The following is a 27,678-nucleotide window of genomic DNA, read 5'->3' as shown; positions in this document are numbered from 1 at the left end:
TTAACTTTTTGCCAGCTACGATTGGATGTGTGTGGCCGCGTGTATAGAGTTCGTGTGTGTCAACTCAGTACTAACAAATCTATTATAATTTTGAACGACTTTCCTGCGGTTGTTTTCCATCTCATGCTTTCGGATTACTTTTCTTCGTTCAGTCAACATAGGTGAGTGATATTTTCTGATTTGCAGTCGATTAATTGGGGGCTGTCGATATTTACTGAGCATCATGCCGACTTAGTGAATTAAATTTGAATATCTGAGTGTTCATTCTGACATTGTCATCTCCTAAAAACGATTGTGCACTTCCACTTTTTCTAGAGTATTTAATGTTGTTTTAATATCATACCTTTGTTTCATATAATGAACTTGACAACTAAACAATAGCAAATTGTTTCTATATAAAAAGTACAACCCATGTGTTTTGGTAAAAACTTTATGATCTTGAAATATTAATCTTTTACGAAGCCATACTTTTAATGCAGAAAGGACTCCAACTCCTGCAGAAAATGTCACTATGTTATGTTATAACGACATTGTTGGCTTTCCCCAGGTGTTGTCGTGTATGATCCATTTTCTTTGATACACCTGTTATAAAAATTGTGGGGTACACCCATAATGTCAAGACACCCCATAAGTGCAGTTCCTGCCTGAAAAATCACCTCACATTGTTTATCTTGTAAGCACAACATTACATGCAATTAACTGAAGATAGACCACATAGTTTTAATTTAAATTCGTATGGTTACCTGGGACAGGAGTTTGTGAAATCAACAACTCTGAAGACTTGTCATAGGATGACTAACTTAATGAATCCATCTTAATTGTGTGACCAAATTACCTTACAATGCAACTCAAGATGCCAGATAATGGTATTATAATAAGCTAAGATTACGTGAGATTTGTGCTTATCAGATCTAAGACACTTATCTCAGGAAACATTTGGAACAAGATACCTCCTATCCTAAACATCTTCCTTTATGAGTACAATAGTTTGGCTAATCAGTTGACACAGCTACGCCCATTAATGAAGCACCAGTTCAGGATTCGACTGACAGCAAAACCTTGATTGAATTAAATACACACCCATGTTCATTATCAGAATTGGGCAATTGACAATTAGTAGGATGACGTTTTGTTTAGGAATGGGTGGGGGGGGGGGGGGGTTAATGACCAAATTGGTTCTCAAAACAAACTAACAAGCATTTGTGGCTGAGTAATAGAGGTGTTGTATTGATTATTAGCATCATAAATACTTTGGATGTCGGTGCATGTAGAATTTTCAAAAGTGCAAATTGGTCGTTAAAGCAAGAGAGATGTCATTGGTTATAGCCAATGGCAGCGTAAAAAGCTCTTTAGACAATAGTCTAGCCAATTAAACATCAGCTAACGGGTGTAGTTTTTTATCAACGACTTGCAACAATGCTCACAAATAATATTCTTGGTTATTGTTTTCTATTTAGTCTTAATTGCTCAATTGATTCAATCTTGATACATCCATCCAACACTACTGGACAATATTCCCGCGACACTCTTGTTTGACAGCTAAACCTCCCCAGTTCCCAAACCCCACTCCCCCGTCAAATGCTGCGCGAGAGTAAAGTGGTCACATGTTGATTTTGAGCTAACATATTGATATGAAGTATTGATATTGCCCATGAATTTTAATGGATACTTTTATTGGTTTACGAAGGGGCGTGTTCATTGGAGAGTATGGGTGGGTTCGTAAGTGGTGTAGCCGGGGGGGGGGGGGGGAGGCCTCAAACGTTCGCACTGGGCCCAAAGCTGTTAAGCACAAAATGATGCTTAGAAAATGTCTTGGCTAAGCAAAAACAAATGAGTGGGCACCAGCCGTACACGATGTAAACTTGATGGAATTTTTGCTTCAAACCAGTTTCTGTTATAAGCATACATTTTCTGTGCTTAGCAAATTGTTATACTTACAGGCGTTATGAAATTGGACCCATGTTCTTAGATTGTAATGCTTTTATGGAAATCGTTGTTGGGTTTCACAATAATTCTTATCGAAATGAAACTTGTTTCTTTGGACTGATGAGTCAAACATCTCGGTGCGTGTGTTTTAGGGTGGTTGATTAGAAGTGACACTATTGACTCAGTAGTGCTAGTCTTTTGTTGTAACTCCAAGTGGCACTGGTGCTATGGTGTGTACTTCATTTTGCTAGAATGCGTCACTGCAAGTTGGGTCGATGACTTCATCTAAAAAACAAGTGCAAAACCCCCAGAAAATGTGCAACCTAATCAGATGAATCACCGTGTGCTTAAAGGCGAATTAGTTTTTTACTTTTCAATGTTCTCAGGACGTCATAATCTGTTTTTTACTGACAGGAACACTTAACATCAAATAGTAATTTTTTTTCAAATCAGAAATCCAACTCGTGAGTTAGGCTAGGCGCGTTACTGCGTTGTGGTAATTGTTGACGGAAATTGGCGCACTTATTAGCCGAAGATTTGATGTATCGTTCATGTTGAAATGAAACTGTTTATCTGGAGAGGTTTTAGACCGCATTTTTTTCTCTCAGTACATTGTGTAAATAAAAATGTGACATTTTGCAAACATTAAAGCTTACGGCCCTTATTAAAGGGCGTGTATAGGTTTGTTAATTGTAACTTGTGGTTAGAAGCCTGTATAGGCCTACAGCAGCGTCTGACAGTTTTAACCATAATTATGTTCAGAAACTTTCTCACTGCGAAGTACTTGTTGAGCTGTGTACAAAATACTAGGATTTTATGCCGAAGTTTGAGAAGCGTCACTGCAGTGCTCATAAATGTATAGCTTTTGTTATTTCGCCAAAGCTGTGCATTTTATGTTGAATGACAGCATTGAAACAAATGTTCCTGAATGAATGAATTGAATGATATAGATCCCCGCACCTAGTCTGGCCGTTATCTTCCCAAACATTGGCTCAATGTCAAATCTCGATGGTTGTCTCCCGATACCTCTTGGGAAAAAATGCCAATAATCTGAAACAATAGTTTGTATTCCTCACGCATGGAAGAAGTAGGGATCTGTCTCGAAAGCCACCTATGCTGTTATTTGCATCGCCTTTATTGTAGGTTAATTTATTTCCACAGTATCGAAAAGCAAAACATATCACTAAAAAGAAGTAATTACAACATGCAAAATATTTGTACGTGAAAGTGACAAAGTGACACTGTGGAAGCCAAGCTTGTAGGCAATGGTCTCTTATGACAAATTTGTGTTTAATAATCCATTAGCCTATAAACATTTTGAGAACTAAGTTTTGCATTCAGTTTTGTTTTTGCCACTCGAAAGGGGATGGGGAGCAAATTATTTTACGGTAAATTTAATTGCAAGTTGCAAACTTAAATGATTATGAACGGCCGGGCCAATCGAAATCCATAACAACGTTCGGACCTGGGGACACCAACTGTGGGAAGAAGGTTGTGGACAAGAATGAGGGAACAGCACAACCAATCGTGACGTCGCTAAATAAAGTCGAAACAATTGGGGTACACGGAGATTATTGTTCGACTGAGAGAAAGAGAGAGAGAGAGAGTGGGGGGGGGGGGGGCGCTGGCAATAAGCTCTTACGGGGTCTCTTCACAATGGAACAAATGGACACCACTAATTTTTACTACACATCTTTACAACCCGATTGCTTGAGTTTTCCCTTTTGGGGATTTCCTACTTTAAAACCTGTCATTTCTTCATCGTCCAGCTCGGAATCTTCAGGACTATTTGGTTCAAGTGCTTGTCACTTTTCAGGATCTACTTCTTCCTTTACCAGAAAGATTTTAAATAAATATCATGAACCGAAGTTCGACTAAAGGTCATGGTTATGACCCAATAATTACCCACTATACATCTCTGTGTTTCAACGTTTGTTTCTTTGTTAATTGAAACCCTAAGAATGTTTGATTTTCCATCGGAATTTCTGTCGCCACCTCTCTGTTGAAATGATATTAACTGAACTGCAACCAACTATACACTTACATCAGTATTTCTCACCTATAGATTGCACACCACACTACAGCTACACAGTAATTCAAACAAACAACCTCATCAGTGATTGTTCACCCTAGAAACAAATTTGATTAAGAACATAAACGTGGGGAAAAAATATTTATAAAGAAAGAACAAAAATTAGGTTCGGGAAGAATGGCTAATGAAGTGTTGCTATGGGAACGTTGAGCAGTTTGCAACGTTCAGCAGAAACTGTGACGTTCGTTAGAGAGTCTATGCATACAAATATATAAACATTACATTGTTTATTATTATATTGACGTCTAAGAAGATGCAAATATTAGTCTAAACACATACTCACTCGGAGATAGGCCTACATTTTCCCTAGAGCCATTTTTCTACTGCGGCTTTGAACCTGAGGGTTGGGAATGAAAACTAAAGGTAGCTGGTGTCGATTTCACAAAGATAGTCCTAACTAGGGGATTATAGTCCTAGGACTATTTAGGAGTTATTAAATACTAGTCTTAACTCTTTGTGAAATCCACCCAGGGTCGATTTCGCACTCTTATAAGCTCACAGCTCTATTATTTGGAAAGGATACATGCAACAGTCATCGGTTGCAATTTTTTTGAAGTGGGCTATCCTGTGTCAATCGAGACTTCTATGAGAATCACTGGCGAAGGCGCGAAGCCACACTGGAGACCGACACATTCTATGTCATTAACTAATTACTTCCCATTGCCTGTAAATTGATGAGTTATTGCGGTGTGTCTGACTATACAGCCGTTGCGTGTGTTGGCGTAATAGAAAACCCGCAACCCACAGCCCACTGATGGAGTACATACGACTGTTTCACTATTGTTATTTTTTATTCGGCATAACACGAAGAACATTACAAAATTACATGTAAAATAAACACCACCAAAAAACAGCAAAGACAATAGGGAGGTAGCAGCACGTTACGCGAGCAAAAACGTACTTTTTTTTGTAAACAGTCACTTTTACTAACAATTTAAAAAAGAGCTTATACAAATTTTGTGTGGGAGTACATACGACTGTTTCACTATTGTTATTTCACTATTGTTATTTTTTATTCGGCATAACACGAAGAACATTACAAAATTACATGTAAAAAAAACCACACCAAAAAACAGCAAAGACAATAGGGAGGTAGCAGCACGTTACGCGAGCAAAAACGTACTTTTTTTTTGTAAACAGTCACTTTTACTAACAATTTGCACAAAGGATGTGAACAATTCGTAACAGTAGAACTTTGGTACATATGTTAGCAAGAAAGACATTGCCTAAGCTTTAGTGAATTATCTTGTCTGTTTGTTTGTTTCCTAACATATAATTGAGATCATTATGAGCTTCTTAAAGACACCAAGTCGGCAAGGTCTTTTGCGCAATAATTCCACACATGCCATGGTGAGAATTTACTCATTTTGTTTTTACGACCTATTTAGCTCTGATGCCCCAACAAGGTCGCGAAAAAAAGAGAAACAAAATATCCCGGCAATAAAAAACAAACACAAAAGTTCCCACATAAGAGGAGAGAGCCAAAGAGAGAAAGGAAAAAGTTGTTTTTGAAACTACGGGGATATCATGTCTTTTTTCTTTGATATCCCAAGAAGCGAAAGGCTACTGATTGTTACACCAGTTGTGTTACAGTATTCAGGGTCACAATTTCATAGAGCTGCTTCAGCAGAGAAAATGTTGCTTAACATTTTTTGTTCTGCTAAGCACAACTATAAGAAGGATAACCTGTTCCACTTTGTAGAATAGTAAGTTAGCTGGTAACCTTATTCTGGTAAGCATTAAATGTTGTTATGCGTGGTAACTTTTTTATGCTTAAAGCAGTTCGAGCTTTGAAAATTGGCCCAGGGTCAATTTCATAGAACCGCTTAGGTCCCAAAAGCAGCTGGCAAACTACCATGTCACATGTACCGTTTGTGACTGTTTCCTGCCCATTTATGCTTAGCAGACAATCGTTAAGCAATGTTTTCTGCTTAAGCGGCTCTTTGAAATTGGGCCCAGATGTATATACCCGCAGATTTGGGGTAAACATTGTTAGAATCATCGACGCCAATTGATGTTGTTCTGTCGACTGGGTCTGGCAAGCTGTCTTGATTAAGCCATCTCCGATGGGGCTAAGTAATGAGGATTTAACCTTCTATGGTTTGGCGACCACCAACAAGAGAAATATTCCATTAATGTGTCCGACCTTCGACGGTCATTTTCCCGTCTTGTCTTAAGTTGCACCATGTTGTCACGTCCCTCTGTACTCTCGTGAGGTCTTCCTGTCACGTGATCAGAGGAGGAGGCATCAAAACAGAGCAATCAACGCCGAAATACAACATCAGTACTTCATTTTACTGACTGTGAAAAAAGGGTATTTCATGGGCAAGACATGATAAGTATCATCAAAAATTAGGCACTGGACACGTTTGGTAATTATCAAAAACCATTCTCAACACAGGCCTATGCATAAAAACAACTCTGTGAAAATTGGGTTCAATTGGTCATCGAAGTTGCAAGAAAATAGAAGAAAAAACACCCCTGTTGCTTAACTCTGGTGTGCTTTCAGATCCATGAGAAAGGTTCACTCAGGCCTTAATTCCTTCTTCGATTAAAATTAAGAAGTTACTTCTTTTTTCAAAACTACTTTACTCCAGAAAGAGAAATTTCTAAATTGTAGCATGGTTAGCACTTAGGTTAGCAATTATTGGGTAAAAGGACAAGGAAAACACTTGGTGTGTACTGTCCAGGGTCCCTCATATCATTTGCAACATTGCAGAAGTACGCGAAATAATTTTAAAGCCCTTTTCACACGAGAGCAATTTATTTAGGGCACCTTGCTAAATTGTAGGAACTTAGAAACTTCGCTTATAGTCTTTTATAAAGGCGTCATCATGCTCGTTTCAATAACTGAAAAGTTCTTACAAGTCTTTGACACGTGGAGTCCTTTTTAAAATTCTCTGTGTTCCTCGAAACGCACGTGACATATTGGAGAGCGAGGTAAAGCCGAACCTGATGATGCAATTGTTAAAGCTTACTTACAGGTTCAGTGTTGTCCAAATATTGACGCGTTGTCGGCAAATGCGTTTAAGGTTAAGTTTGTTTTCTTGATAAAAACTTTTGTTGTTTTTGTGTGTGGAAACTCCAACTGTGACGTTAGAGATTGACTTCCTCAAGGCGCCCTCCATTGTTTAGAATAAGCAAGTGACTGTTGACAATAAAACAACAGTCTAGTAAAATACAGAAGTCCCCCCCCCCCCCCCAACCCCCACTACCGCCTTGTAGATGACGGGGACAACCCTAGTGAAGGGGACAATATTAAAGGCAAAATTTACCTTTGGTTTTCGACACGTTCGATTCAATTAATAGTAATGTAAACTAACATTTCTTTTTTTAAGGGTGGTCGCGTTTTTGAGATATATCGCCGAATTCCAGAACGAACTTGTCCAGGGAGAATAACAATCAGTAATTTTGTAAAGGAATACACAACCTAAGAAGCGTACTGACAGTAACGTTTCTCAGATTCAAATTTTTGGGCATGACAACTGATATCTGTCGAATTGAAATGTTTCTCAAAATGCTATAATGATATCGACAAGTTTTGAGTGCTATTAACGAGTGATTGGCAAAATGTATACGTTCCCTTTAATTTAGTGTTACTTGTATCAACTTAAACCTTGTTTAGTTTTCAAGATTAAAAAACCCTTGAAATTGTTGGTTGATAGCTTATAAAACATGAATGTTTTCAAATAAGTAATTCGATGTTAAAGAGTTATTGCTACAGGTTGGACATTCATTGGTCAATGGTGTGTCCCTTTTATATTGAAATGTTACAATTGAAAAGAAAAGAAAAAACACCAACAACAAAATTTTTAACTGTCGGCGCAACCTGAACAATAATTGTCTGCAGTATCAAAACCATTCAATTAAATTGTTTTAGGACAAACTAGTTTCTCGTCTGACTTCTAGTTTTTGTTTCGCCCTGCCTGCCAGCCCTCCTGGCCGTGATGGTGAAGTTGTTTTGAATTGTCTGCAAGCCGACAACCGGCTGACTTTACCGGCCAGCAGGGCGGCTGCCTCGATTCTTACCGCCGGCGTAGCGAGCCCAACTCCCGGGAGATACCAGCCCTTCAACTGCCGACCAATCACGCCGTTCGGTCCCCTGACAAGTACCTTTATTTACAATCGCGGCGGGTTACGTGGGTCGGTCTTGAGGGGCTCGTAGTTATTCGAGCATGTCAGAAATAATATTTCTGATCACTTACTTAAGACATTCTCCCGACTTACCACCTGTTATTTAAACACTTTGATCGTCTACAAGTATTGAACTCCGTTTCCGGAAGTTTGAACTTGTTCAGTATATACTATGCAGCAGAAAAGAAACCATCAACATTCTCAGTTGTTGATTTGGGTCAAATCCACTAGGCACTACTCACAACCAATGAGGCAGACATTTAGCCCAGATTTATCTTTGGGGAGACAGAAAAAAGGGCCATGGGCCCATGAGTTTGAAGCACACTTTCTTGTATTTTGTAGAAATTTGTGGAGGGAAGTAAAACCAATGCACTGAATCCGTGGCTCAAGTCTTGGCCGCTTTAAAGGTAAAGGTCAGTCAAGGCCGCGTAAACCAAACTTGCGGATTATTTCTCCTCAGAAAACAGCATATTGATTCCTCTTCATGAACCGAAATCACAAAGCATGAATTTAAGTTAACTTACATTAAATTACGGAGGAAGAAAGCAGTAAAATGTTTATTTTTCGCAAACCGAAATCAACAAGATTCTACCTTCCGCCCAGGATAAAAAGCAGGACAGTTCTTTGCAGAAGAGAGAAGTCTCCTGAAATCCGAAAATCTACTCCGCGGTTCTCTAAAAGAACAAAAATCTACCTGGTATGTAAATACACACATGGTGTTACCGCAAACCAAATATTTATTGAAATCAACGGAGTAAATTGAGACATGGTGAATTTGGTATCCAAGTCCAACTTCGGTCTCTATACACGAACATGACCGAGATTCGAATGTCCCATATATTCGTCCACAAGTCGGCTTTCAAGCCCCACCGAGTTCCTTTCAGCATTTTAACGTTGTTGTTGTGATCTGTTCACGGAGGCATGCGATTTATCCGCAGTGATCGCACAAGATGGTGGCAATTTGGTGGCCCAGAAATTGCCCCTCGAGGGGACAAGCTAGAAATTCTGAACTTGACAACTTATTTGCAGATTTTTTTTCTTCTCTTAGCCGGCCTGGCCTTCCAGGGTCCGTTGAACTTAAGTCATTTTTGACTCCAGACACGAATGTAAAAGGTGACTACACAATATCTCACAACAAAGCCCCGTAATTCTAGATCTATCAGTTGAGGACACATTTCACGAAATAGGGCAGCAGTTATGTAGATGATTTTATCCAATCATTCAATCAATCGGAAGATATTCATGTCACACCAAAATCAACAGAAACTGTTTAAATGCGCAGAAGACAGTTACATGAAATTAATTACAGTCTACACTAATGTTGACCATTAGAACAAATTTGAGCAGTTTCTTATAAAACATGAAAAGTCTGAGCATCCTTGATGTGATTTGGAAAAGTGTTCCATTATTGTTGGTCCATAGCATGAGAGTGAGCAATCTGTAAATGACACAACACGGGTTCTGGGCACGATAAAGTAAGGAGAAGATTGCGTGAAACGGTGTAATTAACGGTTTGACAATCGCAATTAGGTTTCCCAGCCCTCTGACCACATGGACCATCTTCAAAATCGTCGTTAATACCTCCTAACTAATTAACAAAATGTTCAACCAGACAAAACAGCTCCTTGATCCCGTACTAATTTAGTTGACATTGAACTTCTCAAATCTGAACCGCCCGAAAGGGGGTAGTCTGCTAAAAGGTAACGCAGATGGTCCCTTGAGCCCAGCCTGCCCGCAAACAACTCATACTACACAAGCGCAAAGCAAACATCTCATTCATCTAAAATGCCAACCGCGACCCCAACTTTACCCCAGGGAATTTCGGAGCTCTTTTCCTCCCTCTCTCTTCAAAAGTTGTTTATTAAAAAACATAAAGTCTTGAATACGAGGGGATAAAAATGACGCCACGTCAGGTAGAAACACGTTCACTGAATTGTTTTTTTTTTAAGAAAGAAGTATATGAAAAAGTTCGTGATCTACCAAAGGAACTAGGCATACACGGACCGGGAGAATGTGAGCATACGGAAATCAAACACTCTTGGTGCAAACTAGATTGGCTGAATTTGAAATGTGTATGCTGCTTTTATAAAGTGACTCTTTTTCAGTTTTCACAAAGCGACCCCTTTTTGGGGCGGGTGAGTTGGAGGGGGAGGGGGCGTACATACTTTCCTTTTCGTAGGTTTTTGAATGACCTGGAACTTTTAAACAGGTCACTTCTAAACCTACGAAAATAGAAGGAACATAATGTTCCTTGTTTTTGTGACGTATTCATCGTAAATACAACCACATACCTTATGATCTTCCAATATATAAGATTTGCTTTGCCTGAGCAATCAATTTCTGCTAGAAACTCGATGTATAAAAATGTCTCCAAACATGTTCTCTTATCAATAAATTGTAGTTTAGTATTAACTAGACGAAACCTATTCTAGTCGTTGTGAAATCGGCGGTAGACTTGGTAGGATTCGAACCTACAACCTTGTGATTGCAAGTCTGCAGTTTAACGCTGGACCCCATAGATATGTTATAAAGATAACGTTATGGCAAAGAAATAGCTGTTATCATATGGTTCACATTGACTGCGTACAATGATCGCGACTAAAGCTTGAACTGGAAAAAAAAGCAAATAAAAAGTTGCATCTGACTTGGATTAATTGTTGATTTACGACTTTGTTTTCGATTGTCTGGAAATGTCTGGGATTGTTTTTATGATATTTTCAGGAAGGTCTAGAAAGTAATTTTATTGTTTTTTGCCGGTTGGTGTCACACGTAGTTTTGGGTCATTGTGTAACTTGATATAGGCCACCTAGAATCAATTCAATAAGGTTTGACATACCCCCATCCCAAAATCAGTTTCTAAGCTGAGGAGGACTTTGAAGCTGAGGGCCATGATTGTTTAAGACGGTACCTAAGACTCTACTCCGTCTTAAAGAAACCAATGTAATTAAAGATAGCATACATAATGGTTTTACAAGGGACCCATGTGAAAATTCACAACCTTGCTACGATTATTCAGAGTGGGCTCTTTACATGCACCGTTCACTCGGCAACCTTAAATTCTACTTGATTCTGGACCAGATGAAAAAAACAACAAACAAAAAAATAACAACAATTCTTTAAAAATGAAATGCGTGACAAAATGAGGATTCCATTGTGTAAAAGGCTACATGTATATGTACGTGTTGCCTACATTTAATTCAAGACCTACAGATCAACAGGTATAGATGATACTCGGGTGGGGTTCGAACCCACAACCCCTGTATTAAAGAGCATTAATTTTGTGTACAAAGTATACGGGAACTTCTTATAAACAGAGACATATTTTTGAGAGTCCTGAACTTTTTGGTCTGTTCTCCAGTCAGGTGATGCTAACAATTTATGTCGTCCGCCCCTTTATGATACAATAAGTTTGTATCACACGGTAGCTGTGTTTTGAAAAGCACTGACAATTGACATGTTAATAATGTGTGCTCAACACACATTGCTCAGGTTTAGTGGTGTGCGGTTTACCGTTAGTGTGAACGTAAACTCCTACACTTAAATTCCCTGTACACTTATGACCAGGCATTATCACTCAACACTAAGAGCTTTAGTAGAAAAACATGGACTTATCCGCGGAAAAGCAATCAGTTACCACCAACCAACCTGACTCGCTCACTCAAAAACGCACCAACAACACACCACAGCTTTGTGCTTCAGTTTCTGTAAGAAGAAGAAAAATAAAACCCACACGGAAAGATGACTTATTCTGTCTCTAAGAAAGACTGTTAACGAAGCGAGTAACTTTATTAGAGTTCGGGCGCTGTTTTTCCCTGTTAGTGATCACAGCTTCCTTATCTTGCGAAAACAATGAATATGGGCTAAAGAGATAAGGATCACATTGTTTTACGAAATGAAGAAAGGTTTGTGGAGCACTCGGACCATGGAGGAAGAAGCTCGGTCGAAATCCAAATTGTCTTATATTTTCTCGGGTTAAATTTATTTTTGGGGAGAACAATTTTCGCTTTATTATTACGTCTTTTTATATGTTTTGGTTGTTTGGTGGGGGTGGGGGGGGGGCGGCATTACTTGATAAAAGTTGTTGTTCACAGACGTATGATATAGGGCCTACTTGTAAGGGAAGACCCCTGGCCATGTGGTTCTCATTTGACGACTGGCGAAAGCATAGTTTCCAAACAGAATAAGTGCAATGCAAGCAGCAAAGATAGTGTTCCTGAAAAAAACCTTCACAATCGGTTTGGCCCTGGGGTCTGCGTATATGAAACAACACGCGACGAGAATGAAATCCCAAGAGATACTCCGTGTGGAGTTACATGGGCCCAATTCCACAGAGCTGCTTGTAAAATGTAGCTCAGCACAACACAATAATGCTTACCAGGACTAACCAGCCAAACTGTGACATGTACAATTTGTGAGTATCCTGCTCATTTCTGCTCAGCAGAAAATTGTTCCTGCTTATTGGTTAATAACCATAATTGATTCGAGAGTCCCTTAAAGTGTCAGTCTATATCATCGGACCAACAGGACGAGCCGAGGAAAGACCCCGTCACCAGACAGGCCCTGTGTGGTGTCACGGCTCATCGGCTCTGTGGTCATGTTTAACTCGGGCCTGATTCGTGCTGGCCACGGCCACCCAGTCGAACTGAACCACTGACTCCTTTTCATATTTAGGTCATCACCCTTTGCTCGTTAGTTCAGTGCGGTCATGAAGTTCTGTGATTGTTACAAATACAACTGGCTTTACAACGGGGTTAAAAGCTTCATCATGTGTCAGCCCAATAACTGGACTTTAAGCTTATTGCCCATAAACGTGTTCCCGCAGCTTAAACTGACAATGTTCTTCATCGACACGGCGGTTGGTGTGTGGGGATTTGGGGGGGGGGGGGGGGCACTGGGGGAAAGTTCCCCCGTTTGCCCGTGGCTCCGGGTGGCCCTCATTTTGAAATAATGATTGTTGGGATTAACAATTACCATTAGCTACATTTCTATCATGCTGGTGTATACGTTTTACATGCGGATGATAATGTTCGTTTCCTGAGACGAAAATTATTTTCCGAGTGGGACATTGTTTTACTTATTCCTTAAACACTATATAGCACATCAGCAAGTAATATTCTAAGGGGAGCTTTCTACTACTACCATAATCTTCAAACCGTGTAAGTTTAATGTAAATATGTGGACATTAATTTCTGTGTGATTCAACAAGTACCCATAGACCATTTGGTAATCGCCTCCAAATCAACCCATGCCAATACCTGATACACATCAAAACAACCTTCACAAAGGCTGAATTTGCGTGGGGATGAGTTGCGTTAAGATGCTACAGGAACAAATAAACCATTAGAAGACATCGCAATTAAACAAGTCCAAAAACCAATATAGATGGTTTGATGTAGGCAGCAGATGATGTGTCGTGTGAGTGTGGGAGTTCTTCGAGACCACTGGACCATGGTAACGAGCACGCGCCCCTCTTAGTCCCGTTATTTGCCGCCGTAGATCGGCTCATATTAACGGCTAAGAGGCAACTGTGAGTCCCCACGTCTTAATTACATTGTACACTACACCCACGGGAAGTTTTGCAACACGTCGTTGGGGGGATACTGTGCCCGTCAAACTTAAAAGTGATGAATAAACATGGCAATCTAACATGACAGTATGACCACAATAATACAACTTGTTGGAATGACCATGGAGGACAGACAGAAGTGACTCGGGGAAACTGGTGAAAATACCAACATTTAGCTAGAGGCAGTTTCATTATGTGTACATTTTGTTTGCCAAAATATTGATTTAGGGGGGATAAAGGTTCTTTTTCCAAAATTGAAAAACAAAAATTACATTTTGATATAATGAAACAAACCACGCCAGTTAGAGCTGTTAAGAAAAACATGCAAATATTCTTGAAGCGATATTCTTCCACTGCATTTATTTTGCGTTATGGGAGCCATAAACTCCCAGAAAAGCAAACGTCATCACTGTACTAGCCAAGAACCCAAATGGAGAGAAGACAATTAAGGAATGAAGTTTCAGTTTTAGATGTGGGAGGAAAACATGAAATAAATATTCCAGGGAAAACCCACGCAGACAGGGACTGGAAACCCAATCCATACGGTGCCCCTCGGCGTGATTCGAACCGGGGTCCTATCGTAACACTACGATAACCCGACCACCTCCTTTCATTTTCGTTTTCTCTTTCATTGTTTCTAATGTTTACAAAAAAAAACCTGCTTAAGTTGTGAGCCACATATTTCTTAATTCAACAATAGGACAAGGACATTTTGCTTTGTCTTTGCTAGTTTTATAGTAATTGTCTTCTTACAATCTCACGTTAACTTTGATGCCACCAACACTTCAGTAGAAGAAATAGTTTGACAAACGACAATCTAAGTACACCTCATTGCTTGGATACCAACTGATAGTGTACATTTTAACAACACATCGCATGCACTTGGCACTCAATCTATCTTTAAATATTGTCTTTGTGTACAAGTAGTCTGCCATCACTTGATCCTACTTCAGTCTGTTTGCGCTCGGCAGCTTTCTTAAAAATAATTGAGAAAAAGAGAAAAACAGAGAAGATACACCCACGTGTTTAGTCCCTTTCTATTGATAGTTTCATCCCATCCTTAGAGATATTCCAAAACAAGCACCAAAGCATCTCACTTGTTTTAATTACTCCTCGGTTACAGTGCGGAAAAGTCATACTATGCGAACCTCTCCGTTTGAAGTTTGTTCTATACACGTGGGCGAGAATTCGTCTTTGAAACTCCCACGCTGTTGACAGACATGGTGTGATGATCCTTCATCTATACCGTTAAACGCAGAGATATCGAGGAAACAATCATGAGTCCAACATCTTATATTATTGTCTTAATGGATTGTTAGACAACACGTGTAATAAATTTCCTCTATTAGTGGCGTTTCGGAAATGGTTTATGACAACATATTTTCCAGGACAAATATTTGGAGGGTGAAAAAAGGGGGTGGTGAAAAATGGAGGCTTGCCAGGTTCTCCGCACCACTGCTGGTGTAGTATAAATTCTGGTTACGAGTTTTTATTTTGGTCATTCTAAATGGAGTAGAGGTGTGATTAAGAGCCTGTCGTCTGCCTTTATTCAAATCGTTGGGTCGAGGTTGCGGAAGAGAGGTAAGACACATTCAATTGTTTTCATTATGCATGGACACCCAACCGCTAAACAAATTTTCTTGATTTTGTTGACGTGTAGTTATTCTTCGTAGCCGCCACAAATCCAACTTGTAAGCAAAAACAAGTGAGATCATAATCCATGTTTCCTTTCTTGGACTTACTTTCAACTCTTGACCTTTTTTAAAAAACAAGCCTTTGGGCTGAACATCCGTTTAAAAAGAATTCCGAAGACATTCCTGATCGCGAGGAGCAAGTAGCCCCAGTCTCCAGGCCGATAGGCCGGCAGCTTCACTCGGCCTCTCGCTGCAAGTTCAAGGCTCACTCATGAGTCGATCTTCGGGTATATCTGATTTTTTCGCTTGCGGGGAGAGAGGTCTCTAATATACGTCCAATTAAATCCATGTGACAAGGACATTCGGCAATTGTTTTAAATGTTTACGTGACTTTTGTTTAGAGCCAACAGCTATATGTAGACAAATAGTATAGGTATGAGTAACAACAAGTTTGAAGTGGTGGGTTTAATGATGGATTAGGCATCAATGATACATTCCGATGCCCTTAGTCTTTGAGTAAACACTTAAGCAAACAAAATATCATTTTCAGGGCGTGTTCTGAGAGAGCAACAACACATCATTAATGTTTCAAAACTCTTTGTGTGTGCTCCTTGGTCTCCAGATTCTCAGTCAAAATTAGTGTCAAGCATGAAAGAGGAAAACTAGAGTGAACTCTGACTGAGTTTGCGCTTTCTCTGAAATAACCCCACTACACCAAACCTCTTATTTTATGATCAAGTGGCTAGTCCTGATCCAAGTTTTTATTCCGTTTCGATGGCCCGTGGTGAACATAAAGTGGACTTCAAGCAGATAAATACATAATTTTAAATTGGTTGTTTTCCACGATAACTGAGCGTCTTATAATCGAAACTGAAACACTGGGTTTAACTTGTACTACACAGTACGCGACTGAAAATCACCAATACTGTTTCCTGGGACGCCACCACCTGGGGGTCATGACCGAGCCAATGTTAGCCAATCAAAACAGTCGTTGACTGTTTGAAATGGTTTATAAATTCACAAGAGACAATAAGTTATACGTCTGTTGTGTACATGATGAATGAATGGTCTTCATGTTACATGGTTCAATACTTGATTTACAGATTACTCGGGTGGGGTTTGAGCCCAACCCTCCCACCTGCTACAATCAATGACATTTTGGCGTATACCTCAGGGATCAGTGTCAATACGACTCTATGTTTGGCCCAGACCATAGAGAGTGTCCGGTCACAAGATGCTCACGGTTTGAGTCCTGTCAGATTGTACGGGTCGTGGGTTCGAATCCAATGATTTTCTCATGTAGAAGAAGCCGCACTATTAAGGTACTCATGCGTTGTTGCCGTGTAAATGCAACGCCGAATACAGGATAGAGTTTGTGTGGCGTTTGTAATTAGCATATCGTATGCCCGTGGAACCCGGTGACGTAGGACCGATTTTATTACACAAGAAGATCGTCAATTATTACCCATCAACACGAGACACAACTCAGTAGTAGTTATCATGGCATGGGTGATAAATGTATTAATATACGAAACCTAAGATGTTGAAGGGGGAAACATTTTTCAGCACGAAACGAGGAGAACAGTAATTTCAACCGTCCATGCGTCAGAGAGCGTCAAAGTTTGACCGAAGGAAAGCTTTCAGTCTATTAAGTAGGGTTTTTATCGTTCCTACTGTAATGTCTGTGGCCAACATCTGTCTTTTCTACCGATATTTTCATGGTAAATGTGCCAAACCAGGCTATCTACACCTTTACTTGGCTGAGATGTAGAACAAAGACCCATTCCAACAGCTTAATTCCACGTAGGCTACTGCATCCCATTTGAACTCTTTGTCTGATGGTGCATGTATCTCACTATCCTACAATCAAGATTGTTTTAAGAGGAATGTCAATTCCTAACCTTTTCATCTTAAATGTTTTTCGTCCTGGAATTTGTCACTTTTTTAACATTCAATTTGTTTTTGTACAAACCAAAATGCATCGTGTTGTTATTCATGTGGAGGTGGGGGAATGCCGTGAAAGAGGAAATTCCAACAGTTTGTGAACGTCTTGTGCATGCGACCAAACTGAAAGATTAGGATATGGCGATATCTACTTCAAGATTCGAGATTGCTCCAATCTCCCACCTCACGTGCAACAACCATCAACCCAATTCAACACAACCATCCCATACTCGAGGCAAGGGCAGAATACGAGAGGAGCACGGCTAGCCTAAACGGGCCAGGGTCGCCTCTTCATGACCCGCCGGGGATCACGCTATTCAGATGGTCGGCTGTTTGGTTGGGGCCAGCCCATCACTGTCTGAACCCTGTAAGCACTAGGCATCAAGTGGGTGGGCCTTACATCGGCTCCATACCCCCTCCACCCACGTGTGTGCAAACTGACGAATGTCGTTCAAGCAGTTATGACATTTCAATTATTGGTGCCAAAGTATAGCGAGAGGGCGTGGTTTAACACTTTGGTAACACCGAAGGAGGGATGGTGTCAAAACCAGAAGCTTGCATAATTTCAACTCATTATTTCACCCACACTCAATCATCACAACTTGGGGGAATCTAAACTTTACAAATACCGAACACTTTCACTGAAAATACTTGTTTCCTCCCGCATCGCTGCGTCCTCAACATCTCTAAGATTAGTAGTCTCACTGTGATGTGGAATTTCAATTATGACGTCGCAGCATCCCACCACCAACCTCTTCATCTAGCCGGTTACTTAGTTACTCGATAAAGGCGAGATCTTGAAAGATTGTGTGGGTTCATTTCTGATGACTTTGTATCAAATCCAGGTTATCTGTTTCACGAGGATGTATAATTGCAACATATTTGTTCTGGCGTATGCTAAGTAAAAAGTTAACTGACTGCTGGCTATAAAAACAGGTATTTGTCGACACTTGGCTACCTCTTCGGTCACCGGTCTTGATCATGCTACATGACTGCTTGCTTCTTCCATCCACACCCTGCTAGCAACATCCAACTTCATTCCTTTCCCGAGCTTGCTATAACTTCGGTTTTTCAACTCTCCAACTTCAAAACTTCAAAACTTGAACTGCCGAAGTTTAATTGAGCGTTCGTTTTTGTCGGCTATTGGACGAATCACAAGTCACCCATTTACAGGTATGATGGTTAATTAATCAAAATATAATGGTCGATCGTAGATCGAGTAGTCTCGATGTGGGTTTCTACTTTTGACTTCATTTTGTCTTCAATACTCTCCTGGGTTGCTCTTTTCACGTTATTGTCTCATCAACCCTTCCACACTTATTCTATAATGAATCCCTTTTAAATTATCCCTGTGGCGTAATTATGATTGATCTATTTTTAAATAATATGTAGCTTCAATATTGTCTCCTCTCCTGTCATCGAGCGCACGCTTCTGACATTTTTAGCTATTTCTGACTTTTGATTTCACTCTTTGAATCAATGTATTGTAACAAAACCGAGGCTGGGAAGACATTTTGGTCTGGTCCCATTTTGTTCTTATGTTAGTCAGTGTTGAATATTACAAATGTAGACAGGTATTAACAAGACATAGATTGTAAATGTCATCCGATTGGTGTACAGTCGGAATTTTATGTAACTTCAGTGTTGATCAAATAGTTAATGCCCGAAAAGTTAAACAGGCGTTTAACCACACTTTTGTGAAAGTAACGATTTGTTTTCTAGATTTAAAGTAATGTGGTTATGTAAAAAGATATCAGTTATGCCCCAAATATTGAACATGAGAACCCATTCTATCGACGTTTATCAGATTTTGTACTCCCGATAATTATAGCAGTGATTATTTTTCATGCGTGGACATACTCGCTCCAGTTTTTTGGCGATATCTCGAAACCGCGATTACCCTTTGAAACGAGATTTTTACATTTATATTTGTGTATTATATTTCTACATTTACATTTGATTCAAACAATCGAAGAGCTTCAAAAATTAAAGGTATACTTTGCCTTTACCAACAAGATAAAACCGTAGATAGATATATAGGAGTGAAACTTCAGTCTCATTTAGTCGTTTTTACAAGTCACAGGATTACCAAGACTAGGAAATGAAACCAAGAACAACAAACTTCCACGCACAAACAGTTTGACCCAAAAAGCTGCCGATAAAGTTACTGGAGCAAGCTTTAGAAAACAATACTTTCGATTTCTACCGAGAAAATTGGTAATCTAGACGACACCGGTGTGACTGAAATTGACGTTGTATATTTATGAGAGAAACTTGTCAATTATAACTTGATAGCTACATTACCCTGTTTAGAATCTAAAATACATTGAACTTTTGACGTTGTGTTTATATCACTGGGTGCGACTCTATTGTACAAAGTTGACCGAATGTTTTCGTTGAGTGCGCACTTTACTTTTGAAAAGAGGGTAACAATAATGTCTTGAGACAGTCAGTATGTTTGACGTAGGTCCAATCTCATAAAGCTGTTATGTCGACAGCTACGAATCAACAAATAAACTCATGGGTACAAGATCCAAATTCACTGAAGTCAGAGAAGGGAAACGCGCATGTGTGCACGCGCCACGCACAACTCTCAGCCAATAAAAAGGTCTTCATAGGCGCGTGACGTCATAATTATGCGGGTGTATACTCACAATGGACTTTTTGTTTTAAATCAATGTAACTAAACCAAGGCTTGGAGGTTAGAGTCTGGGCCCAATTTCATAGAGCTGCTTAAGCACAAAATTTTGCTTAAGCAAAAAGATCCTTGCCTAGTAAAATCAGATAACCGGCCAAGACTTCACTCAATTGTTATGCTAAGTAAAAAACAGCTAAAATACCAGTCACAAGCAATGTATATGGCATGAAACTTTTGCCAGTAACATGTGTAAAATAAGCGAGCTATTTTCGTGCTTAAGCGAATTTTTTGCTTAAGCAGCTCTATAAAAATGGCCCCTGATTTGTATATTTAATTATTGTGAATACGTGTACATGTTCAGAAAGTGCTTGGCAGTGTGACCATGCAAGGTCTGTTAATCTGTGCTCAGTCGGCGTAGTCTTGGTATCAAGTCGTCGTCTACTGCAGTTTGCAGTATTTTTTGGACCCCGTGAGGGCGTGTGTGAACTGAGTGTAGACCTACTTGATGCCAAACAGTAAAATTAATCACTCTTAAAACTAATGGCAATCCAAACTTACTGGGTAGAAAAACAGCAGCTTTCGATATTATAATTAAAGGCATGTTGAGAATCATTTCACTTTGAAGTAATGTGGTGAAAGAAAATATACCAGTCATCCCCAAATTTGAATCTGAGACACGTTACTGTCAGAAACGTTTCTCAGATGGCGATGCAATGGCGTTGAAAGCGCCGTCTTTGTGGTTCAAACAATAGTAACAAATTTAGTAAAAAATCGTGGTTGTAACTCATTTTGAGACTGGTGCATCATGATCTTCAAATGCAGCAACTACTCAGCAAACATTATCAACTCGATTTCTTCGATAACGAAAATGTACCTCATCGTTCTTGGCACAGATAAAATGAAGCTGTCAGCAGGACATTGACACTATTGTTCAACATTGTTGAAAGACAATCTGCCTGTCCATTGTCTGGGCGTCTGAGAAGTTTTACGCAGACCCTTATACAATGTAGCACTATCAGGTCGCTCATCAGATAACAAAGTTTCTCTAGACATCATTAGTATATCTCGATGAGATTTCGACTAATATCACAACGATATCGATAGACGTGTGTTATCTACTCCGGACTCAAGACAACCACCTCAGCACCCCTTCCAACACCCACCCCCACCCCAACCCACCCACAAGTGCGTAAAACACCTGCACGGGGACGTCATATAATGCCCTCTTTTGTTTGCACACTAACTTTTGGGGCAACAGCTCCCATTGGTTCTGTACGCACTCTCCAACTGGGGGCGTTTACCCAACTGGGGACTATATTGTGCTCTTTAGTTATGGGTCCCCGGGTTGAATGTGTAAACCATTCCCCAATAAAAAAATACACATGGAATTTCAAGTAAAATTATCAAGTAAATAGAAAGTAACTCAAAAGTGAGCAAAAAGACTTTCGTTACAGACCCGAGTAAAGTGTTCCAATCAGCAATTCGTTTCGAGTTGTGGTGATTCAGGTCAGGGTCCATTGTATTAAATCAAGTCGAGTCAGTTTATCTAAACGAATTAGGTATCACAGTGTGGTGATTCAAGTTAGGTTCCATTTTATTAAATCGAGTGAGTCATTGTAATGAAACGAGTCGAGTCTTGTAATAAAGTTGTTCCAGTTTTCTTTTACAGTATTAAATCCGAGTCGAGTCAATGGTATGAAACGAGTCATACATATACATCCAACTAAATATTTATAAAGCGCCTTTACATCAAGATCAAAGCGCTGAAGAGAGCAAAACCAATGGAACTAAAAATACAACAAATTACATCTGATACAAGTGAGTTTTGAGAGATTTTTTTAAACAATGGTAAGAGTTACGCTGATGCGTACTGGGAGGTTGTTCCATATTCGCGGAGCAATAAAGGAGAAAGTCCGGTAGTGTGCAGATGAGTCAAGTCTTGCAATACAGTTGTTCCAGTTTTCTATTACAGTATTAAATCCGAGTCGAATCAGTGTAATAAAAATAGTCAAGTCTTGCATTGCAGTATCCGAGTAAAGTCTTTATGGGAAGAAAATTATGTCGGCTAATGGTTGCCTTTTGTGCTTTATAAAAAAAATGCTGATCTTCAAAATGGAGCCCTGGTGCTATAAGTTCTCGGATACAGCCGTCTGTTGCTGTACAACTCTTTGGTATTTTCCAGTTAATAAATAAAAAACACACTGAAGATGGTCTTTGAAAAAAATGTTGTTTTGTAGTTATTTTGATCTTCGTTTTGTCTTTTCAGATTATTCAAGATGAACCAATATCAGCTGATAGTACTATTCGAAGTGTTGGCTCACGCCTCTATGCTAAACTATGCCTCTCCAGTCCAGCTGTGTGGAAGGGAGTTAACGGAGACGCTTAGGTCAATCTGTGGTGATAGAGGTTACTATTCACCTGGACAAAGTAAGAACACCTTTAAGGGTAGACTGGTGCCCGGTCTTTATCATAAAGACAGGTATTGGCTTTACATAACCAGTGATTTCATTGGATACAATGATTTCATTCAATAAACAGGCTGTGACGTAAGCTTTCCATACCTGTGTTTTGATTGGTCCAAGATGATGTTTGGCAGCTGCAAATTTATGGTTTTTTTTCGTTTTTTTTCAAAGCGCATTTGAACATAATATTTTGTATGGGTATCAGAGCTATATAAATTGCTTTGATTAATTAATTGATTGATTGGTTGATTATTAATTGATCATGTTTGATCATACTGAGATCAATATCCCCTTTCTATCAGAGCGAGATTGACGCGCTTCGTGTTAAACGAAAAACTTAAAAAAAAAAATTCAGACAAAAATAATTTATCACACTTATATGCAAATTAACAAGTTTGTACATAATATTCATATTCATGTCATTGTATTTCTTGTTATTAATAGGTCATTTTTGTTTATTTGATCATTTTTGTTTTTACAAATGCAAATTTCTCGCATTGAGATGCAATGAAACTGTTATGAGTTCCACTGTCGTGTCATCAGCGAAATCTGGCATCGACCACCAAAGAAACAATAATTGTTTCATTTCTTTCAACACTCCTGGCGGAACTAGTCATATTTTCCTCTCCAATTTCCCGCAAGGGACCGGGGAAAAGTACAACAGTGCGCGACTACCCCGCGTCCCGAGCAAGTCGGTCCGTGGGTCCGGCGGCGCATTTCGACCGGCGGCGTGTCTGGCATAACTTTCTCCCTCATTGATAATGACATCACGGAGCTTTGTTAAGCCTCATGTCATTTTTTATTTTTATAGCCAGCGAAAAAACAAGCCTTCAAAGATCACTGGCTGGCGCTTTGAAATGGGTTATGTGAAAATGGTGTGCTGGTTTGTTTGCCGAGAAGAACAAGGTTTTCCATGACATGGCAAAGAAAACGTTGCTTTCTTTGGTAAATTCATGGCGTTTTTTTTCCCATTTCAAAGTTTCGAAATTGGCTGTTTTGCCAAGGAAGAGGCGCGCCGCAAGGCGAAAAAGGCATCTAGCACCTTCATACTGGTAGACTTTGTAGGGGGGGGGCGACTGTGTTGAGGGGGAAGGGGTCGACATGGGGTAAGGGCGACTTTTTCTGGGGCAACTTTGAAACGGGTGAGATTGTATGTGACTGGCGACTTTGCTATAGGGGACAACTTTGTATACGGCGACTTTGTATTAAATAGGACTTGACTGGGGGCGAGTTGACTGTTTTCCAAAAGGCACATGGTTGAATTATGTAACCATTGACTGCATTTCAAAATCTAACAGAAAAATAGGTCGTATATTATATGACTCTTTTACGAGCTGATAGTGGAAACACTAGAAAGTGTGCGAATTATGGTATCTGGAGGCTCTATTGTGTGGCAGTGCAATGGAATTTTTATGCCAGATAATGAATAATAGTGTCATCAACTGAGCAATGACCTCAAGGTAATTCAGACTGGGTTGATTATTACAGATGCCAAGATTCGATAACTAATTGTAAATAGACATTAATGGTCACGAGAGGGTGCTCTTCTAGTAAATCATTTTGTTTGATGATTCAAACTAAAAAGGCAAAGTATACCTTTGGTTTTGGGAACCATTTGTGTGTGTGTCTTTTTCATCTTATGTAATTGCAGAACAAAGAAGCTGTAAATATGGTATTTCAAAAGATGGTAGCGTTTTTAGTTTATCGAAGGTCCACGCAGAGAGAACATAATCCTCCAATGGAAAATACAATCTGAGAAACGTTTCATATGAAACGTTTCTCAACTTTTGAGCGCATTTCTCTTAAAACCACCTTTCTTTGAAGGAAGTAGTTACTCAAAATAGTCTGTTTACAAGTGGTGAATTTATATGGAAACCTTTTTTTTTCAACTATAGGTTTTTCACGTCGAGCGCCGACACACGACGGCATTGCGACAAGATGTTGCCAGTCCCTTTGCGAGTCTTCAATCCTCGAGACCTACTGCAATCTACCAGCACCGCCATCGCAAACACAACCATCCACAGCAGCCCCAACAACAACAACAAAAATGGCGCCATTAACAGAAGACCGACGGACGAAAGATGTGGTCGTCGACTACTCAGACCAGCTAGCCACCGAAGGCTCCCAAATGTCGCGTGTGGACGGCGTACTCACGCATGACACCGTGACGAACAGAAGTAAAACCACGACAGAGTCGAACGAGGGCAGTTATGACAACGAAGAGGGCGCACCTTATGATAAACCAGACGATAGCAGTCCATCAGAACGAGGAGAAAGCATACAGGATGAAGATAACGAAGTAAATAAACCGGAACCAAACAACATTAGGGACAATTCAAAAGAGCGAGGTAGAAATAGGACCCACAAGGGGGTTAGCTCGGAGAGAAGAGCAAATAACAGCAGGAGGAGGGGTCTAAGCAGTGAAAGGAGAGGATCAAGCAGCAGTAGAAGGGAAGAGAAGCTTAGAAGGAGACGACAGAGACATCGGGAAAGGGAGCTGAGAGAACAACGGAAGCAGTCCAACTCCAAGAGGAAGTCGAAGGGAGATAAGAAAGACCATTCTGTTGCAGCCACTACTCCACTCGCAGTACAAGAGCGCCCTCTAAAGGTTAGTGCGATGAAACTCAAAATGAACACTATAATTGTGTCCAGTTCGTCATCACCAAAAACAAAGAACTTTAGAGTCTAAGTCATTGCCTCGTTGGCTTTTACATGCAACTTGGAGGCAACCAAATGAAGGTCATGCTGCAGGACCATTTTGGTAGCACATGAGTATGACTTGTCTTCAAACAATCTTACCCCAATAACTGAATGTGTGAACGCTCGAAACGTGAATGCCTGGAATTGGTTGCCTGTGAATGCCCTCAAGTGACTTGGCCCTAAGGACCCTGTTACAATTTACCAGTGGTGCAACCAGAGGGCGCAGGGGGCTCACTTGCCGCCTCCTTGCCTCCCCAAAAATGAGATCGGGGGAAAAAAAAACACAAGTCAAAATGATCGTATAGGTACATTACAGCCCCCATCCATTGGAAGGGCGGAGTATACTGTTTGAAACGCCAAGACCACACTGGCTCTTTCCAGAACCACAGCTTCTCCAGAAAGGAGTTCTAGGTAACAGCAATTTTGCTGAATAGTTTCTTGCAATTCATTATTGCAATTTGAAACAAAGGTCTAACAAAGATGTTTTTGTATCAATTGTAGCGACATAATCTGTCAAAGCGTATATGAAAAGCCTTCACTTCGTTAGGGTGCAAATGTACCTCTGACTGACTCCAATTTGTTTCTCTCCAAACACAGAATGGTGGTCGGAACAGCACATCCGGGGAACATTCGTCAGTAAACGGCACCGAAACAGACACGGCGGGGGCGGGGTCACCAGAGGTCAAGAAAGATGATCTGATCACCACGATTACGGCCGTGCTCAGTGATATGATAGGCTTCCAACCAGACAATGGTAATCGCTGATCACCCCATCAACGAGTCGAGAACTAGACGACTTTAACCCAATGATTTAAAGTTCAGTTTGTTAGTATTAACTTTCACTGCTCATCACTGATCGATTTCAAACTGACTTTTATAAAAACTGGGAGCTTGGATTTGGAAAGCAACGGAAATATTTATTGATATTTATTATCCCAGACCCCTTGGACTATGGATAGGTAAAGACAATGAGAGATAGAGAGAGGGGAAGGTGTAATTAGACATGATGAGAAAGCTATATAGCGATGTGACGATTTGTGTCTACTTTGCACTCGGGAGTTGAGTTTTGTCGGACGAGGAGGGCGGTATGCTTAACTGTGAACCAAATGTACAATTTACGAAATAATTTAAATGGTTGTTAACTCTTAGGGCGGATGAAGCGCTCTTTCATTGATCAGATGGAAGTTCTCTTCATTTTATACACTTTAGAAGGAAATTTTCTTCCCAAGATCAAAAGGACGTGTTCTTCCCACGATCATGCTCATAGCGTCCAAAAAACTTACAGATACGAAATAGCGCTCTTCCTACAAGGAATTGCTCACAGTAAAGTTTATAAGGGCACCCAGTCTGAAAAACCTTTTTTTCCACAGGCAGCTGACGAAGCCCGTATTTTACTTCGAGAGTCCAATTTCATAAAGCTGTTAAGCAGTAAATTAGTGGGGTACCCATGCAGTCGCATGCAGCAATGGTATATGTATGGTATTCTGGCTGGTAAGCTTGTTTTCCAAAGCAAGATTATGTTTTCTTTGCATTTTTTTCTGCTTACAGGCTTTATGAAGGGCCTAGGTTGAAGTGGTTTTGCGATTAGGTCAACAGTTCTTTCTTGAATGGAAACAAGAACGGGCTTTCTTCCTGTACTGCTAATAAGATATTATCCTTTCCAGGACAGGTGGAAAATAATAACAAATTGCACACAATATTATTATGATGATGATCAAGTGACCTTACTAGTTATTGAGTTAGGAGAGATTACAGTTTTGATTTGCTCACTAAAAGGGAAACAGACGTCCATAAACTATTGGGAAGTATAGAGTGTGCTTATACCTTCATCAGCCAGACGAAGAATACTATAGCGCAAAGATTATTATTCAAACGGATGACGTGTTTATTTATATATTTTTTATTTTTCTAATAAAACCTTTTTGAAGTTAATAATATTGTCCTATAGTTCCCTGATTGGCCACCACAGTGACCTTCCTGCGTATGTTACGTAAATATTTTCTAACGATAACTAGAAGTCATTAAAGCAGGTTTATGGTACAGGTATATACGAAACCTACAGTTTAATAATGACAGATAGGCATGGCATTATTATTGAGAGAGAACATGACAACTGCCCAACTTACGGGCACTCAGTGCACTTCTGTCGTATTTATGCTAAATTATTTATTTATGCTAAAGGATATTTAAAACAGGGTACATTGCTCAATATAATTCAAAAGTTAATTGGATTAAATTCAGTGTTCACTATTGAATTTAGTTAATTTGAATTAACAGTGACAAAAGCTGTCAATGCATACTTTCTTTAGGTATTTTTAACAGCTTTTGGGAAATGACTATCTTGAAAATGATCTTGATGCTTTAATAATAAGTAATTATCCAAAATAGAATTTGCGTTTTAGGACTTGATAGAGGATTAATTATACATTATTGTCCAAAGGAAACTTGAACAAGATATTTTGACTGAGATTTTCTACAATTCGATCTCTATTTCGCTGTGTTGTTATTCATGATAACTGTGAACTGCCATTCTCTATGATGGGAAATGCAAAATAAAATGAGGTGATAAAACACAAATCAAA

At 39.7% G+C, this 27,678-nt stretch overlaps 1 protein-coding gene across 2 annotated transcripts; it reads left to right on the top strand.

Annotated features, from left to right (window-relative positions):
• Positions 1-27,678, top strand: LOC117291581 (insulin-like peptide). Of its 2 annotated transcripts, none has more exons than XM_033773395.1 (4): positions 1-161; positions 22,201-22,361; positions 24,292-25,004; positions 25,694-27,678. In XM_033773395.1, the coding sequence occupies exons 1-4, from the start codon at positions 124-126 to the stop codon at positions 25,859-25,861; spliced, it is 1,080 nt and encodes a 359-aa protein (XP_033629286.1). In that variant the 5' UTR covers positions 1-123; the 3' UTR covers positions 25,862-27,678. The 2 variants fall into 2 exon arrangements, with proteins under 2 accessions (XP_033629286.1, XP_033629285.1); XM_033773394.1 differs by lacking the exon at positions 1-161 and adding an exon at positions 17,993-18,469.

The sequence above is a fragment of the Asterias rubens genome, chromosome 6 (assembly GCF_902459465.1).
Source record: "Asterias rubens chromosome 6, eAstRub1.3, whole genome shotgun sequence".
Lineage (NCBI taxonomy): Eukaryota > Metazoa > Echinodermata > Asteroidea > Forcipulatida > Asteriidae > Asterias > Asterias rubens.
The sequence above is the reverse complement of the archived record's forward strand: the minus strand, read 5'-3'. Positions and strand labels throughout refer to the sequence as shown.

Excerpts from the sequence above, each read along its gene's own strand:
- LOC117291581 (XM_033773395.1), top strand. The coding sequence starts at position 124 with ATGCTTTCGGATTACTTTTCTTCGTTCAGTCAACATAG. Across the intron at positions 22,362-24,291 it reads TTACTATTCACCTGGACAAA|GTTTTTCACGTCGAGCGCCG; the intron begins GTAAGAACACCT and ends TTTCAACTATAG. Across the intron at positions 25,005-25,693 it reads TACAAGAGCGCCCTCTAAAG|AATGGTGGTCGGAACAGCAC; the intron begins GTTAGTGCGATG and ends CTCCAAACACAG.